At 43.8% G+C, this 18,074-nt stretch overlaps 1 protein-coding gene across 1 annotated transcript in view; it reads right to left on the bottom strand.

The window, feature by feature from the left end:
* The window catches only part of AGBL1 (ATP/GTP binding protein like 1), a 681,509-nt gene that overhangs the window by 537,958 nt on the left and 125,477 nt on the right, over positions 1-18,074 (bottom strand). Inside the window, exon 17 of the mRNA XM_029952682.1 lies at positions 7,296-7,449. Coding sequence (XP_029808542.1) covers positions 7,296-7,449 — 154 coding nt within the window. The remainder of the gene's footprint in view (positions 1-7,295; positions 7,450-18,074) is intronic.

Below are 18,074 nucleotides of genomic sequence, written 5' to 3'. Positions count from 1 at the left end.
TCTCTTACTCAACTCCCAAGGGAAACAGGAGGACCAAGAGATATTATATAAAATCACTGGAAGACCAAGTTACTCATCTGGTAGGGAATAAGCAAAGCTATTCAACTCTAAGGTTTTACACTCTTCCCCGCTCCCTCCAACCAGCCTTGGAAGGCGTAGGATTCGGAGCCTTCTTTTTCGTGAACTGACGAGGCAAACATGGGAAGCCTGAGAGAGACATTCAACAGTCAAAATGTCAGAGTTTTGCGGGCTGGTACTGAAAAAGGAGAGGTTACTGTGATCTACTATTTATGTGCAGACTGAGAACGGCCAGAAAGATGAGGACAAACGGAGGATGCTTGGATGTGTTTTATATATTCCCTGTCATGCCTTCTCAAGATGGTTTGGGTTTTGTTGTTTTTTCCCCTACAAGAAAAGCACGGTGTGTGAGACATGGGAGGCTGTGGGGGTGGAGGGAGATTACCTCACGTTCAGAGACCTACAACAGTTACGCTTTGCTCTTTTAGAGCATGATAAGTACGGGGTGGAGGGGTCTCCAATTGCAATTTTTTATTTTGTAATTCCAATTATTTATTTTAGAGAAAGAGAGAGCAGAGGCACTCGAGCAGGGAGGGGCAGAGAGGGAGAGAGAGAGAGAAGGCTTGGTGCTGTCAGCACAGAGCCCGAGGTGGGGCTCGATCCCAAGGACCGTGGAGATCATGACCTGAGCTGAAATCATGTCAGATGCTTAACCAACTGAGTCACCCAGGTGCCACTTTGGGCTCCTGGCTAAGGCTTCTGTGAAAGATGGGTCAATAGAAGACCAACATGCAGATGGAATTAAAACAGCTCAGCCCTTGTGGGTTGAAGTCTCCCTTTAATCCTACCACTCAGGTCAATGCTCTCTGGTCTCTGCTTGCAATGGACCGTGTTATTCCCCTGTTCTGGTGTAATGTGCTGTAACACAGTGTCCCGTTAACAGGGCTGACACACATGCACACACTTTCCCTGCAGATGGCGAGCGCCTCAACGGCAAGGATTAAATTAGATTTACCTTCATATTCCTAGTATCTTCCAGTTCCTGGCCCTGGTTGCCTGAAGAGATGCAAATCCCAGGACAAGGAAAAGGCACAGTTCACATTCTCCAGTTCTAATTGCTTTTATTAGAAGCGTCCAGAGAGAAGGCTTTGTGTTCTTGTAGCTCATTTGTTAGTTATAGTATTGTCAGAAGTCATGCTTTACAGAAAAGAAAAAGAGGATTTCACCAGGAGACCAGAGATCTGAGGTCTAGAACCACCCCAGCCAGGGAGGATCTCTAGGCAGGTCTGACCACACCCTGACCTTCAGTTCCTCCCTAGCAACCGAGAAATTGGGAGTCGATGGTCTTTATGGATTTTTAAGCTCTAACATTCAGTGATCCCTTAGTAATACTTGACCCTACATGCCTCTGGCAGGGGTCTAGGAAGGGAGTGGGGGCAAAACACACACACACACACACACACACACACACACACACACACACACAAAACAAAAAACAAAAAACCCCAGAAAATTCTAGAAGGGATAGGTTTTCACTTCACTTGGGTTTCTGTTTTCCTTGGACCACTTCTGTTGCCTCTTGCTCTCCTCAGCAGAAAGCTCTGCTCTTCATACCTAAGGGGGGGGGGGGGCAAGGCCAGAGGATGCAAAATGATTTGCAAAGAAGCCAAAAGGGGAATTCTGAAACTGTGTTATTTTCCACTCCGTTCTAATTTAAAACCACTTACAAGTGACAACGCCCAACCTGAGGCAGGTGCCGTGTGGAAGCTCATTATACCCTGGGGACCCCAGTACATCTTTTTTCTGAGAACAACTATTGTCTTCCAAGGAAAAGCTTTTAGCATAATAGCAGGCTGAATAGAACATTGCCTTTGTGAGAATAGTTTTAAGAAAAAGAAAGAGAAAGGTATTCTTTAGCAACTACAAATGCAGCGTCTTGCCTCCTCCACCTCAGGCCCTCCTGGGAAGAATGGTGTGTGAGCCAGGGAGGCTGTGCTGGTGGAGCGAGATTTCTCCACTTCCAGAGACAGACAAAGGTCACGCTCTTCTCTTTCAGGGTAGGATAAATGCAGGGTGGAGAGGTCTCCAAGGGCAAAAATAGCAGGTCCACCCCCTCCCATGCACCTCTGTGGTCTCCCCACTTCTCACAAGTTGGTGAGTCAGGCGGTGACGAGTCACTTCGAGAAAGTGAGAGTTTCTAATAGGAGAACGGCATTTTCCCCTCAGATGATTCCCACCAGCTAATTCCTCCTCTCAGGTAACGCTTGACAACAGTCAAGACAATATGGTTACAGGGTCTGCATGCACCGATGACCAAAGGGAGAAACATAAAGCTCCCAGAAAAAAAAAAAATGAAGCATCCACCACAGAGATTTAACCCGCCCCCCTAAAAAGGGACCCAACTTCCTCGGGGCTGGAATGGGGATTTAGGATAGGAGGTTGGTTATTGACAACAGGTGGAAAGAATGGAAAAGTCAACAAAATGGCAGTGGGCTCTAATAAGCAGCACGTCCTGTTTGTGTGCCTTTCTGGGGACTCTCCCAGTGGCGGGCGGATGCCTAAGGAGGGGGCCACCCTAGAACTCTGGGCTGGAGGCCTGGGGTCTCCTCCCTGAGCCACCACTAACCATTCAGCTGGGTGCAGGCTGCTTATTTGCTTGTAGTGAGCCTTAACTTTGCCGTTTGAAAAATGGAGAGAATTACAAGTGTAGGAAGGCCCGTGACAGCACACTGAGCCCTTCAGGAAGGAGCAGAACGCAGGCCTGGATTAGGGTACGGATGAGCCTCGAAACATAGAACCATCCTCTCTGGGCTTCTCACCCCGGGTGGCTCAGTCAGTTATGCAAGCGAGTTACACGTCTGACTCTTAGTCATTATCTCACACTTCGTGAGTTCGAGCCCCACATGGGGCTCTGTGCCTCTCTCTCTCTCTCTCTCTCTTTCTCTCTCTCTCTCTCTGCCCCTCCCCCATTCATATGCACATCCTCTCTCTCGTTTTCAAAATAAATAAATAAATGCTAAAAAACAATGACCTTCAATTCAAATCCAAAAAGCCAACACACACCACACACACAACCATCCCTGAAAAGCACATAAGCTTAAGAAAGACTTCTCAACTCTCTACTTGGAAATTGCATATTCCAAGCATCTGCTACCCAAAGTACCTATTAACACATAAGGTACTAAGAATTTAACCATGCAAATGTAATCATGCCGGAACACCATTAGCCGATGGAGCCTAGTCTCAGAAAGTACTAGAAATTACTTCCTGGATCCACCTAGCCTTCCAAACGTGTCCCCAGACCTGCTCATGTGATGCCATCAGCTCCAACCTGGTGGAGCTGCCACTCCATTCTCTTGGACACTGTTCACGCCTCACTCACACTCTGCTCTCCAAATCCCAAAGGTCCGGGGCTCCATTGACATCTGGAATCTTTCCAGTCAGGAAGGGCCTGGCCCTAATTCCCCGAAGCGTCACCCACCAGGAGCCTGAAGTTAGAATGAGCTCCAGGTCTTTTTGTAATGGCTCCTTTTATCGTCAATTTCTCGTCAAGCCGGTCTCCTCTGTAACGATTTCAGGGACAATCTCTCAGAGAACTTCCCTGCTCACGGTCCCAATGAAAAGAGCAGACAGTGACTTTGCTCTTGGAGATCTGCCAGCATTTTGGCTCGGAGGCCTCAGATCTCAAAGTGTAAAGTGAGCCTCTCTGGGGAGCACCATGAGCACCCATTCTCAATTCTCCAGACACCCAAGAAAGATGCACCAGGGAAACTGGGCTACCACTGAGCTGAAAATATAGTTATCAAGAAAATAAGTCTTAATATTTCCAGGAAAATACATATTTTTTTAAAAAATTTTAGTGTTTGAGAGCCAAAGAGAGCACAACCAGGGAAGGGCAGAGAGAAAGGGAGACTCAGATTCCGAAGCAGGCTCCAGGCTCTGAGCTAGTGGTCAGCACAGAGCCTGCCACGGGGCTCAAACCCACAAACCGTGAGCTCACACTTGTGCTGAAGTCGGACGCTTAACCAACTGAGCCACCCAGGCGCCCCAGAAAACATCTTTCTAAAAAGAAACGCTTTTGAAAAATACGTCAAATCACATTATCCTTCTAGGAGACTCTCTAGAGCCCGGACCCCCGGAAGAAGTAAAGTAACCAGTAAATTGTCGTTAATAATCTCTAGTCCGGGACTTCGGGCCAGACCACCAGGGAACGGGTCTCCAGCAAGGGACTTACCTTCTGCCTGGGCCCCAGAGCCACGCTCTTTTGTCTGAGGTTTCTGAAAGATGATTGAAGTGATAACCCAGCACACGAAACACCTCCTTATGAGGAGAGAGGGTCAGCCACCGCACCAGAAACGCACCAACGCACCAAACCTCAGCTAAATGCGCTGGAGCTGGCCCGCCCCCGAGAGCGAGGCGGCCCGAGAGATCACGGAGGCTCACCTGGAGGAGGCCCGCAATCAGGGAGGCTTGAGCTGCTGGCTCCCATGCTATTTTCACCTCCTAAAACAACGCATCACAGTTTGTGGTTCAAAGGAAGTTAAGTGGTTTTGTTACTGATTTACAGGCATGGTTCATTGCAATTTGGAGGGTAGGTGGTGTTTATATTGCGCGGGATATTTCTTCTCTCTGCGACACAACCGTGGCATACATCCGTATACATGTATGGCAACCTACTGAGAAAACTGCTTCTTCTGCAGCCCAGGATCCGTAGCCCAGCGTCTGCACTACGTTCCCAGCACGCAGCCCAGCCACGCCATCTCAGCCGCCCACTGGGGTCCGAGGAGTCCGACTCTTCTCCCGCCCTCCTTCCTGCCACAGCATCGGAAACACCCAGCGCCGAAAGGCTTGCGCGGAGCTGGGAAAGGAAATTAAAATTCGCCGTGAGCAGGAAGAGGGCAATACATCTGGTTGTGGTCCACTCAGTGTGAATTGCTCAAAAACTAAGCTGGCTCCTAGTAATGTGAGGACACAAAACAGGGAGGAGGGAAAGTTCTGGTTCTGAGTGGGACCTGAGTGGTAATGCTGAACACCTGTTCCACTGAGTGCACGAGAACATCTCTGGTGGGCACGGACTCCGAAATCAGAGGAACAAAATCAGAACCTGGGAACCACCCCGGGCCAGGGTAGTTAACTGCCCCCCCCCAGCCCCGCTTACTTCAACCACCGTAACAAAATATACCAGATGCATAGTCCATACAAATAAGACTTTGTACGGGAGCCTGGATGGCTCAGTCAGCTAACCATCTGACTTCGGCTCAGGTCATGGTCTCACGGTCTGGGGGTTCGAGCCCTGTGTCGGGCTCTGTGCTGACAGCTCAGAGCTTGGAGACTGCTTTGGATTGTGTCTCCCTCTCTCTCTGCCTCTACCCCGCTTACACTCTGTCTCTCTCAAAAATGAATAAACTTTAAAAAAATTTTTAATAAAAATTAAAATAAAGACTCTGTACTACCAAAGCAGGTTACAACTTGCTTAGCACGACTTGGCGATAGAGATGCTAGCATGGTCAGGACACTAGCCTTTGTCACATTTTAGCTGAGGACCTCCGATGAGGCCCAGGCCCGGTTCCAGAATTGCAGGGCCCACTGCAAAATGAAACTGCAGGGCCCCGTGTTCAGAATCTTTTTTTAGACTTGAAACAAAGCGCGCGGCCCTCCCAAGCTTGGGCTCTGTGCGCCTGCGCGCCGGCAGAGGTGTGAAGAATCGCTCTCATCAGTCTTTTCTCGTGGGGCAGAGCCCTGGCTTCCTCAGGGTCCAGCTCGCGGACTGTCCCTTGCAAGTTCATTGTGTCAAAAGGAAAGTGAACTGCATGCGTAGCACCATCCCATGGGCCCTCCCCATGCCTGCCCGGGCTGCCTCTTGAGATGAACAGAAGCTGACGTATCAGCACGTGTGAAAGAGGGAAAAGTGTCATGACACATGAGAGGACACACGTCGGATTACACATCTTATGCGGCAGACAGAAGCCAGCCTCCCTTGATTCATATACAGGTGCTCTAAGATTTCTTTTTTTTTTTTTTTTTACTGAACTATTTCAGAATGGCAAATTATTTAGGGACCTTAGCCATTGTCTCCAGTCCTCAAAGCAGGAATGATCTTTCTAGTTATGACACCAGCCAAAGCACGTGGGTCAGCATATGAACAGCTGTGAGAGCAGAGGCAATCCAGCCCATGATCCTACACTTTAGAAACTGACACTTCAGAACGCAGGCTCACGTAAACGCACTTACGTAAATAATTGTTCAGCCAAGGTCGCGCTAGGAAAAAACCCGCCGCCTCTCACTTCCAAGAACGGCTCACATGCAAGCAGGAGACTCCGTGACTGTTACAGAAACTGCTCTTAAATTCATAAAACACATAAGAGAAGTTTTTGGAAAATCCCTTATTATTCATTAAAGCCTTTTAGGGCTTCATTAATTCAGATGGGATAATCAGTTGTTGATTAGCAAGGTTGTTAAGCATCCATTGTCAGATGCTGATGGGGTGTGAGAAATTACATTTCATATCCACCGGGTCACCTGAATGCAGTTAGCACTTCATCAGGTAAGGCTGCATCTTCTGGGGATAAATTAGCCAGATCTGTACTCCCCAGGCTTTTCTTTCATCCCGCAAACTTTTCTGTATTACAAGGCCCTCCTCGTTCCGTTGGATGGCTTCTCTTGCCTATCTAAGATCTAAAATATGTCAGAAGCCGACTTTGAAAGCTAACTGGTTACAGGTAAGTCACATTTGTGCTCAGGGCTCTGATGTTACGGGGCACTTGAGTGTGCATATTCGTGTGTGTTGGTTTGCTCTGACACTTCTTGGCTAGAGCCTCCTCCACAATGCCAGCCCTTCAGATCCATTGAGGGAATTCTTCAGCCAGGCCTCCAAAACACCACTTCCTTCCTTCCCAGCCCTGTCTGGCTGTGGGAACCGTAGAAAGGCAGAGAGCGTGGGGAGTGGAGGCCCCGGATTCGAGGTGGGAAAATGTGACTCCAGTCCTGGTTCTCTTTTAGGAGAGGAAGTGACTGTCACCAGTAAGCTGCTCTCAACTCCAACAAGTCTTCATCTTCCTGACAATTTGCAATTTATTTTTTTTCTCCCTTGAACAACGGAGCAACATTAATATTTACTCTTTGTGCTGTACCGAGAGTTGAAAATACATTTCTGTAAAGAGAAACTGGGCCTCAACCCTTATGGAACTTCTGATCTCAAAGGGACAGGAAGCTTCCAAGGCTGTGAGGACACCCCATAACCACCGAATTCTTAAAGAAGGTTGTTATTTTTGACTCACGGAACTGTTCAAGGTGTTCAGCGCTATTGGACTTGGGCATGGCCGTGATGGTCACCAGGGGACATGAATTCCCTCCCAGCGTCTGGCAGAGAACCTCCTGGCGGAAGTAGACCTGCTTGGGGTTCACGCTTTTTTCCAGGATGTCAAGATGAGTCTGGAGCAGAGATGAAGCAGAAGTGATTGTTATTCATGAAAGATTTTGACAGCAGCAGTAGAAAACATCAGCAAAGCTTATATTCCTATAACTCCTTATAGGCTAGAAGTACTTTGGTTCACCTCATGTGCTCAATATGGGGCATTAAGTGATTAAAAAGGGGGTGATTCTAACTAGCTAGGATAAGGCTAGTTCAGGGAGGCTGAACAGGAAACAGTTTCTGCACATGTCTGCACAACATAATATCTGTTTCCAAGTGGCACTGAAAGCAAGAGGGCAAAGCAGACACAAAGTTCCCCAGCACTAAGCCATGTAAAGGATGTGGCCGGCATGAAGGTAGAACATGACCAGAGCGCTGTGAGACAGAAAGCTTCAGCGGCCCAAGGAACATAAAGAACACTGATACATCGAAGGACAGGACAAAGTGTGATCTGGGGCGGAGGAGGGGGGGGAATGCGAGGTGAAGAGAACAATCACCTGGTGGTGATCAATTTTTCCTCTCCTACCTTCCCATTCAAACACTCATTTAAAACACAGACAGACACAGAAATGCAACAGTCATTAAAACTAAGACTCTTGGTCAACTCTTTAAGACCTCTGACCATATTTTCGCTGGCTCAATCTGTGGGATTAATCAGAAAGAAGTGAAGAGCCCACACCACACATCCTGACAATGGTGACATAGTAACCTCAGTAACCAGAGGGAGAAGCTGTCCCCTCCAGCATAGGACCATCAGTGTATAAAAATCATCCTTCCAGCTGAAAAGCTCAAGTTTTCACCACAATCAAGTAGGCATCAGGGACAAGGAAGAACCGCCCACCTTATTCTTCGGAGAAATAACAAGCCTGTTAGGTACATGAAACAAATATGAATCCAATGAAAATATGTATAAAATATTCGTAAGGTATATTATGAAAAGGGAGCAGCTTATATTCCTATAACTCGAAAAGTAAAGGATGTGCTCAAGTGTGACAAGCACTCGCTGTGGAAGGGGCAGGCAGACACATGGCTCTCCCAAAGATCCACGCCCTAAGCTTTGGAACCTATAAATACGTAACCTTCCATGGCAAAAGGGATTTTACAGATACATTAAGGATTAAGGTTTACTTGAGATGTGGATTTTCTACTGCATTATTCAGCGAGGACCAATCTAATCCAAGTGCTTAGAAGCAAGGAACGTCACCCATCTGCAGAGAACCAGAGCCAGCAGCACGAGGACTCAGGCTGTCATGGCTCCCTTTGAAAATGGAGGAAGCAGGCCAAAAGCCAAGGACCATGGTGTCCTCTATGAGCTGGAAAAGGCAAGAAAATGGATTCTTCCCCAAGAGCCTCCAGAAGGAACACAACCCCAACACCTTGATTTTGTCCCAGGGAGGCCCATGTTGAACTTACCTAAAGAGCTATAAGACAAAACCAACAAACAAACAAAAAAAGCTTATTGTTTGAGCCACAAAGTTTGTGACAATTTGTTAGAGCAGCAACAGAAAATTAATATACAAATAAACCAAAAAATTGTCTAGCTAAAAATTTCAGCATCTGGGTAAAAGTAGACTAAAACCTATTGTACTCTATTGAAATATCTGGGTTGCAAGGAGAAAGAAAAAGTCTCAAAGAAAGAAAAGATTACCAGATTAACTCAGCCTTTGGAATCGCTGAAAACTTGACCCTGAGTCATATTCTCTTTATAAATGAAACCCCAAGTCATCTACCCCCATATGGCCTACCTCCCTGTCTGCCTCAACATAACTTTACTAGTCTAGCAAAGTCTTGCCCAGGAAAATGTAAATCACACATAAATTTATTGTTCATTCCAGAAACATCTCCTCAACTCTTTAACAGAAAGCAATGACTGACTCTTTGATTCAAGGTGCAAGGAGTCCATGTCCTCAAAATTCTTGCCTTACAGTGTTCCCCAATCTTAGTCCACTGTGTCAGGATCTTTACCCAAGGATAATCAACCCTCACATTAAAAATAAAACTTCAGGGGCACCTGGGTGGCTCAGTTGGTTAAGCATCCAGCTTCAGCTCAGAGCATAATCTCATGGTTCATGGGTTCGAGCCCCCCATCGGACTCTGTGCTGACAGCTAGCTCAGAGCCTGGAGCCTGCTTCAGATTCTGCATCTCCCTCTCTCTCTGACCCTCCCCTGCTCGCATTGTCTCTCTCTCTCAAAAATAAATAAAAAGCATTAAAAAAAAATTTAAACCTTTATTGTGAGAGAGAGAGAGAGTGCATACATGCAAATGAGCAGGGGGAGGGCAGAGAGAGAGAGAAAGAAAGAATCTCTAGCAGCCTCCGTGCTGTCAGCCCAGAGCACAAAGCAGGAGTCTAACCTACAAACTGTGAGATCATGACCTGAGCCAAAATCAAGAGTCAGCACTCAACCAGCTGAGCCACTCCCTTTGAAATATTATGAAGACCCTGTCACACACTTCCTTCTCAAGTATATTAGTTTCCTCTTGCTACTATAACAAATTGCCACAAATTTAGTGGACTGAGGCAACACAAATTTATTGCCTTACGGTTCTGGAGGGTCAGAAGTCCAAAATGAGCCTTACTAGGCAAAAGTCAAGGTGTGGGGAGAATTACACTTCTTCTGGAAGCTCTAGAGGATGATTCATTCCCTTGCCTTTACCAGCGACTAGCTGGCACCTGTGTTCCTTGCCTCACGGTGCCTTCCTCCATCTCCAAAGCCAGGAATCTGTAATTCCCATCTCTTCTTCCATGGTCACATCCCCTTCTCTGACCCTGTCTCTTCTCATTGTCATGTTTGAGGACCCTTGTGATTATGCTGACCCAGCTTGATCATCTAGGACAATCTCCCCATCTCCAGACCCTTAACTTAATCACACCTGCAAAATCTCTTGTACTCTGTAAAGTGACATCTTCACCAGTTCCAGGGATTAAGATGAGAACATCTTTGGTTGAGGGGGTGGGGTGGAGGTGAGGAGGGGAGCCATTATTCTGCCCAGCACACCAAGGGAAGCAGTAAACTCGGGTCTGTCTTAGGAACAGGTGGCTCTGGGACCAGCACTTGACACCATAAAGGAATCAGAAGGAGCATGTCTATCCCAGATTCCAGAGAAGAATTCAACGGAGGCCCATGTTCCCAGCCAAACCTTTGTTCTTCATTCTTGTGATTGTTCATTGAGTAATGAGTACCAGGTACTGTTGAGATGCCCTGTGCCGTTGATACGGAGGCAGTCACACCCACACCACACACACACACACACACACACACATATCACACTCACACTCACACACCGAAAGAGACAAGGTAACTAACAAAGTGTACATACACAAATACACACAAACCAAAAGGTCTATGTGGCTAGCTAGGTATGAACATGGAAGAAACCCCAGGGGCTGATGGTTTTCCTAGGCTAAGGTCAGCTCCATCTCTCAAGACCATGTGCATCCCCAGTCAAGAGTGGATAAGGCACAAGAAGCCACGCCTGGGAGTCCAGAGACCTTCACATGAGTCCTTTCCATGTATGCTGTGTGGTTCTTTGCCCTGTGTAAAGCCTAGTTGTTTTGTGTGTGTTTGCCAATCTAACTAAAATTAACACCACTGCTCCTTATTGAGAAGAATGGGGGGGGGAGGGTTGTGCCCTACAATGAGGATGATTTTTAAAAAGTAGGCACGTGTTTGTGCACATGGATAATCCTATAAATGTACGTACACCTACATATAAAAAGTCATCCTTGGTTCTCACTTCCTTCTGCAACACTAGATGCCAGAGGAGGATTCCTGCTTAGTGTTTGAAAGTAGGAAGGATTGTTACCCAGTAAACCTACCACCAGCCAAGTGTTTGTTCATGCACACATGTGGTACATTCACATGTGCAAGAGCTCAGAAAACACATCACCTTATTCCTCCTGCAAACAATAACTTGAAGACATACTGCCCCAAAATCAAACTAAGAAACAATGTAATAGGACAGGCCAGTTACACAAGGCTTGAGTCTACACACCTATTGAAACATGGTTACTATGTAATACAACAAAATGCAAACATAATAATACAAACATAAAATAATAATACAATTCCGTAAAGAAAATATAAATATAATACAAATGTAAATATGTACAAATATCATAATGCCATGGTAAAAATAATTATGTAGGGAGAAAATACATATTATCAAATCTTAATATCATCATCTGGTTCTAAAATGAAATTAAAAAGAGATGTGCAAGGGAAGAATTAAGTAAAACAAAATATGAACTTTTAAAACTGTCAGACATACTGATATTCCATAATCCTTAAAAATGGAAAGGCAATACAGCAAGATGACGAAGGCGGTAGGCTCTTGCGTCAAACTGCCTAGAATCAGATTTGGGCTGTGGGTTCTGGAAAAGCTATGTAAATCTGTACTTAGCCTCTTTGTGACTCAGTTTTCTCATCTTTCAAATGTGTATAAAAATACCCACCTCTTCCAGTGGTTGCTATTTAGCCATATACATGTGAAAAGTGCCTGTCATTTAGGAAACACTTAATTTTACTTGTTATCATTGAGAGAGAAATAGAGGTTCAAAAATGTTTTTATTAGTTACTTATCTATTTTTATTAATTTGAGAGAGAGAGAGCCTCTGAACAGTGGAGGGAGAAGTGGGAGGGAGGGAGGGAGAGAGAGAAAGAGAGAGGCAATCCCAAGTAGGTTCCGTGTTCAATGCATAGACCAAAGTAGGGTTGATCCCATGACCCTGGGATCATGACTTAGCCAAATTCAAGGGTCAGACAGTCAACTGAGCCACCCAGGCGGCCCCAAATATGTTTTTTAAGAACAAAAAGGGACACACTAACTAAATTATAAATACTGAGGAGAAAAAAAGTAAAAGAAAACATGATTGATCCATGTTGCATAAAGAGAGTGGAGGAGGGGAAAAGAGAAAATGGAAAAGAAAGGAAGGAAGGAAGGAAGGAAGGAAGGAAGGAAGGAAGGAAGGAAGGAAGGGAGGAAGGGAGGAAGGAAGGGGAAGGGAAGAAGGAAGGGAGAATGGGAGAGGAAGGGAAGGAGGGAGAGAGAAAGGAAGGAGGGAAAGAAGGAAGGAAACAACAGAGACAGAATCTCAAAGCAGCATGGAAAATAGCATAAAATCAAAATGACGAAGTACACCAAAAATTGTTATAAGTAAGGATTAAACAGCCTTATTAAGTGACAAAACCTTTCAGATTCATTTTTTTAAATCCCACTGCATATTGTATATAAAAGTACTTTCAGAGAAAGGAAAAAATACATAACGTGTATGAAAAGCACTCCTAAATTATCTATTTTGTTTGCCTCCACTAAAATATTTTAGGAGAGAAATATTGAAACTTAAAGAATAAGCAAACATAAATTAAACCAGGCACGGTGATAGTAATATATGACAAAGTCGTATTTAAGACCAAGTACATTAAAAGGGATTTAAAAATCTTATTTTGATAAAGGGCACGATTCACAATGAACATATAAAACTCATAAAACTTAAGAATCCAGTAACATAGCCTGAAATATACAACGCAGAAACAGCCCAAGGGGAAAAATAGAACGAGGAGTGGGAGACTCTTTAAGAAAGTGTTGAATAAATCTCTTGCACAAAAATAATGATACAAAGCATTTGAATAGTACTGTTTATAGATAAATGTCAAATGTTGTCTTTACAGAGAACGGTATTTTTTCTTTTTCTCAAACATCCACACAACTGTAACTAAAATTAATCATATACAGGTCCTTTTAAAAATTCCCTAAATTGGGGTGCCTGGTGGTTCAGCCAGGTAAGCATCCAACTCTTGATTTCGGCTCAGGTAATGATCCCACAGTTTGTGAGTTCGAGCCCCACATCAGGCTCTATGGTGACAGAGCAGAGCCTGCTTGGGATTCTCTCTCTCCCTCCCTCTCTGCTCCCCATGTCTCTCTGTCTCTCAAAATAAATAAACTTTTAAAAATCATTTAAAAATAAATACATAAAAATAAAATTTTTTAAATTAAAAATAAAAATGGCCTGCAGTCTCCCCCCAAAAGTAGAAATTGTACAAACTGCATTGTCTGACAAGAAGTTGATGAAGTTAGGGATATGTAAAAATGGTTTGAAATATAGCAAAAGTCAGACCACTAGGGAATAGAACAATATCCTCCTAAAAGAAGGCTCATGGAAGAAATTCATGTATGAAAAGGAAAATCAATATTAAGTCAGTGTAATTAAAGTCCTGGTAGGAGAAATGGACATCTGGTCTCCTGAGAAAGACAGCACAGGACAAGAATAGAAATGTCCCTTTCAAAATGTCAGCCATGTCTCGCCATCCCAGTTAAAGGAAGTTCTAGAAACTTGGTTAAGAGCATGAAGATAGGGGCGCCTGGGTGGCTCAGTTGGTCAAACGTCCCACTTCAGCTCAGGTCATGATCTCACAGTTTGTGGTTCTGTGCTGACAGCTCAGAGCCTAGAGCCTACTTCAGATTCTGTGTCTCCCTCTCTCTCTGCCCCTCCCCTGTGCGTGTTCTGTCTCTGTCTGTCAAAAACAAATAAACATTAAAAAAATTTTTTTTCAAGAGAATGAAGATAGTTGTGAATTTAGATGATACTCTCTGTGATCATAAATTCTTCTAATCAATTTCATGAGTTCCTGGGTGAGAGCTGTTCCCAATATTGGTTATTACTGAAATCTGGACAGAGCAGACCCTGTCTCACAATTACTCTCCTGATTCCAAGCCCCCAAACTGGGAAAGAAATATTCTCTTCTGCATCACCCCAATATGTGTTCTGTAGGACATTACGAAGTGCTGGGGTGTGGACAGGGAGGTGGAGGGGCAAGAATTTCACAGCCAAAGCACTTGGAACATGGAGAGTTAAAGAAAATAACATTTTTATAGCTGTAGAACTTTTCAGATTCTTTAAAATGACAATATCCTGGGGCACCTGGGTGGCTCTATTGGTTAAGTGTCCAACTCTTGGTTTTGGTTCAGGTCATGATGTCATTGTTTCGTGAGTTCAAGTCCTACACCAGGCTCTGCGCTGGCAGCATGGAGCCTGCTTGGGATTTTCTCTCTCCCTCTCTCTCTGCCCCTCCCCTACTTGTGCTGTCTCTGTCTCTCGCAAAATAAATAAGTAAACTTAAAAAAAAATAAGCAAAACACTAATATTCACTGTGAACCTAGAAGAAAAACTAGCAAACAGTGCTTCATGAATTTATGTGACAAATAAATTCATTTTCTCTAAAGATCACAGGATAGTGGAATGGTACAGAATATGCTTTGGAAAACATGGTCTTTGTTGAACTGCTTCCATGAGGATTTTTTTGTTTTGTTTTGTTTGACATTTCATTATGGCTACAAGGGTCCTCATGGGCACGGGGGAGCCTTCTCCACATAAAACTGACCATTGTTCTGTGATGTCACAAAGTTACAAATAGGCATAGCTCTTTGGTGTCTGATGCCAAATCTAAAATAGTAATAATAATAATAATAATAATAATAAAATCTAGATTTTATAAGTCATGCAACCTGCTTCCCAAAGCAGATTTGGAGGCAGGTTGGTCTACTACAAAAGTCATCAAACACAATTAGGTATGAAAGAAAAAAGTGAAAAAGGGGGGGACCTGGGTGGCTTTGTCAGTTAAGTGTCCAACTGTTGGTTTAGGATCAGGTCATAATATCACAGTTCATGAGTTCGAGCCTGACGTCAGGCTCTGCGTTGAGAGTGAAAAGCCTGCTTCGGGTCCTCCCTCTTCCTCTCTCTCTGCTCACTTGCTCGCTCTCTCTCTCTCAAAATAAGTGAAGAATCTTTTTTAAAAAAAGTAAAAAAGCAAAGAAACATGGTGCCCAGGAACACTGTTCTTCAAAACAACATCAGCTTACAAATGGAGGCCACACATGTAGAGAGCCCCGCGGAATGTACAGAGACGTCCACTCACGATGTCCTACAATGCAACCTATGTCACACTGTGCGTCAACTATACTCAAACAACAGACACAACACCGCCGCCTTAGCATGTCCCCCACCAGCAAATGCAGGAGGAAGCAAAGTTTCAAAGGTTTCTTCTCCTTTGAATTCTCTGGTAAATGTTCGATTATTATATTTTATGATTAATAATATCACAACTCAACAATGCCTACCAGTTTTTAGCTTAAGCTATAGCTTTCATGCAACTATCTCCCCCAATCCCCTCATTGAAATCGCTGTCCCTGTCCACCTGCCCCCAAACATGTAACACCTCCACCCTAGACATATAGAAGACTTCCAGAAGTAAACCAGCTATAAACTCCTGTGGGATTTCCTTTTGCAGAAAGGGCTCTGAATTGTTCTCCAGAAAATGGTTCTGAGGTGAATGCTCCCGTCTCGGGTCCAGCAGGGCCACGTGTAATTGGACATTGCTGGATGAACGATGAGAGAAACAGGGCTTTTGAATGCACGTGCCAACAACCAAGTGTAATCACAGCCCCACAGAAGCCACGAGGGTGGGTTTCTTTACAAAAATGGGAATGCATTCAAGGTAATTACGGGAACCCTAGAGAGGTTGTCTTCTTAGAAGAAAATCCTTCCCCGCCATGAAAGACGCTAGGCTGATAAGGTAGGCTGCAGCCTCATGGGCGCCTCTCCACAGGAATCTTCTGCCCCCTTCTCCTTTAAACTTCCAGAAAAGACTTCCCTTGACCTCAGCAAGATACCCCGTGATGGCTATTGATACAGTGAGAAGCACCTGCACTGAAAATTGTTCATTTGTTAGTGTTATCCCTTCTACAGCCACACTCTCTGTGCCCCTAATTCAGAGGAAAGCTCATCCCTGAGGAGATGGCCTATTTTATTTGTATACGGACTAGTTCTCAGTTGTCACCTAAATACACTCATCAGACACTGGAAGGTCTCTCAGCTCAAGAGAAGGACTGATGACATGTATAAGCTAAATGAAAGAGAGAAAGCAGGCTGCAGGAAAGTGCTAAGGGGCTCTGCCCAGCTGCCCCCGCCTGCCCAGTGCCCGTCTCTCTAACATTAAACAGACTTGCTGTAAGAAGTAAGAGACATGATTCTTCTCCAAGTGTCTGCTCATAGATTTGCTGATTAGAAAGGAAAGATTAATTTCATATCCTTTTCCCATTAAAAATAAATGAAATTATATTGCTTATGACTTGGAAAAGAGAGTAAAAAAATAATTTTAATCAACTACCCTAAGACAATGATCGGTAGCCTTGGTATTTATTTCTTTGGGGTCTTTTATTTGGATTTTTTTAAACAACTTTAATTTTATTAGGTAATGGAATGGGTATCTTCCCATCAGCCCAGTGGAGAAAATGATCACACATCATTATAAAAAAGGGAATAAATGCCCTGATGCTTAGCATCTAGTATTGCTCACTATACACCCGTACTTGGATAATACTTTCCATGTATCAGGTAATTCAACCTTCACAATAACCTACATAGTAACTGCTGTTATATTCTGAGCCCTTTTAAAAGACTGTGCAAATATATTCTAATTCTCTCTTTTCTTCTCCCACTCTTTTTCCTTCCCTAAACTATACTCCATTTTACCTCTGAAGACAATGGTGAGGGCACCCGCCATTTCACCATGTCTGGTGAAAAACCATGCTCAAACGTTCAGAAACTTACATTCTCCCAACATATGGACCCTACTTATGATCACTTTTCTTATGTCTTGCCAACCCATACAGTTATAAATTCCCAGGGAGACCCTACTTCCTTACCCTCTAAAGTGTCCATCAGAAACTCCCTTAGGGCCCCATCTTCACCCAATACTACTGGCTACCATTCCACAGCATAACCAAAATACTTTAAAAAGTATTGCTAACACTTGAACCATCACTGCAATTATTGACAGTTTGATATGGATGATTAAAATAGAATTCCATTTGCTTGCTTCATAATTATAATAACATTATATTTCTTTCTTTTTGCTTTATTTTAATACTATAATTTGGACAATTATCCAACAGGGTTCTTGGCAAGCATCTGGAAGATACCAATTTGAAAGAACTAAATGCTAATTCTCTTATTATAAGAGAATAATAAACTTTTTTAAATTGCAAAATTGTATTCATGTTGAAAAACATCTAATAAACATGTCCTCCACTATAAAAATGTCTGTAACTATTAAACATAATCCATATTATAAGAGATTTACAAATTGTGAATTCCACATAGAAATATATTTTCCACCCCTCAGCATAACCCCCAAGTAACATGCAGTTAATTCTGCCCTCGGGATATCATTCACATTTAATTTATTACTGATCTGTTGGAAGAAATACTATTTCTCCCTAGGACGTGTCCAAAAATAAAAATGACTTGTGTGCCCGATGGAATATACTCATTGTGTCCAGAATGGGAGGAAGTGGATTTTAGGAGAAGTCATAGAGTCAATTATTGTGTTAAACCTAAAGAGAACAAAGACCATGCATTACTGGAAATGTAAAACCCAAGTGACTATATACATTTTTCACTTTCAGGTAACAAATGTCTTTCTTACTCTGTTCTACTCATTGAGTAGAAACGATAAAGTGTCCCTTTTCCTTTGTCTCTTTTTCATTAACTCTCCTCAAACTCCCCCAATGAGAACAGATTTCCAGTCAATAGGCTAAGCCACAAGCCAATAAGCATCAATTCACAAGATCTCTCTCCGTCTCATC

The sequence above is a fragment of the Suricata suricatta genome, chromosome 9 (genome assembly GCF_006229205.1).
Source record: "Suricata suricatta isolate VVHF042 chromosome 9, meerkat_22Aug2017_6uvM2_HiC, whole genome shotgun sequence".
Lineage (NCBI taxonomy): Eukaryota > Metazoa > Chordata > Mammalia > Carnivora > Herpestidae > Suricata > Suricata suricatta.
This window is presented reverse-complemented; position numbering and strand designations above follow the sequence as displayed.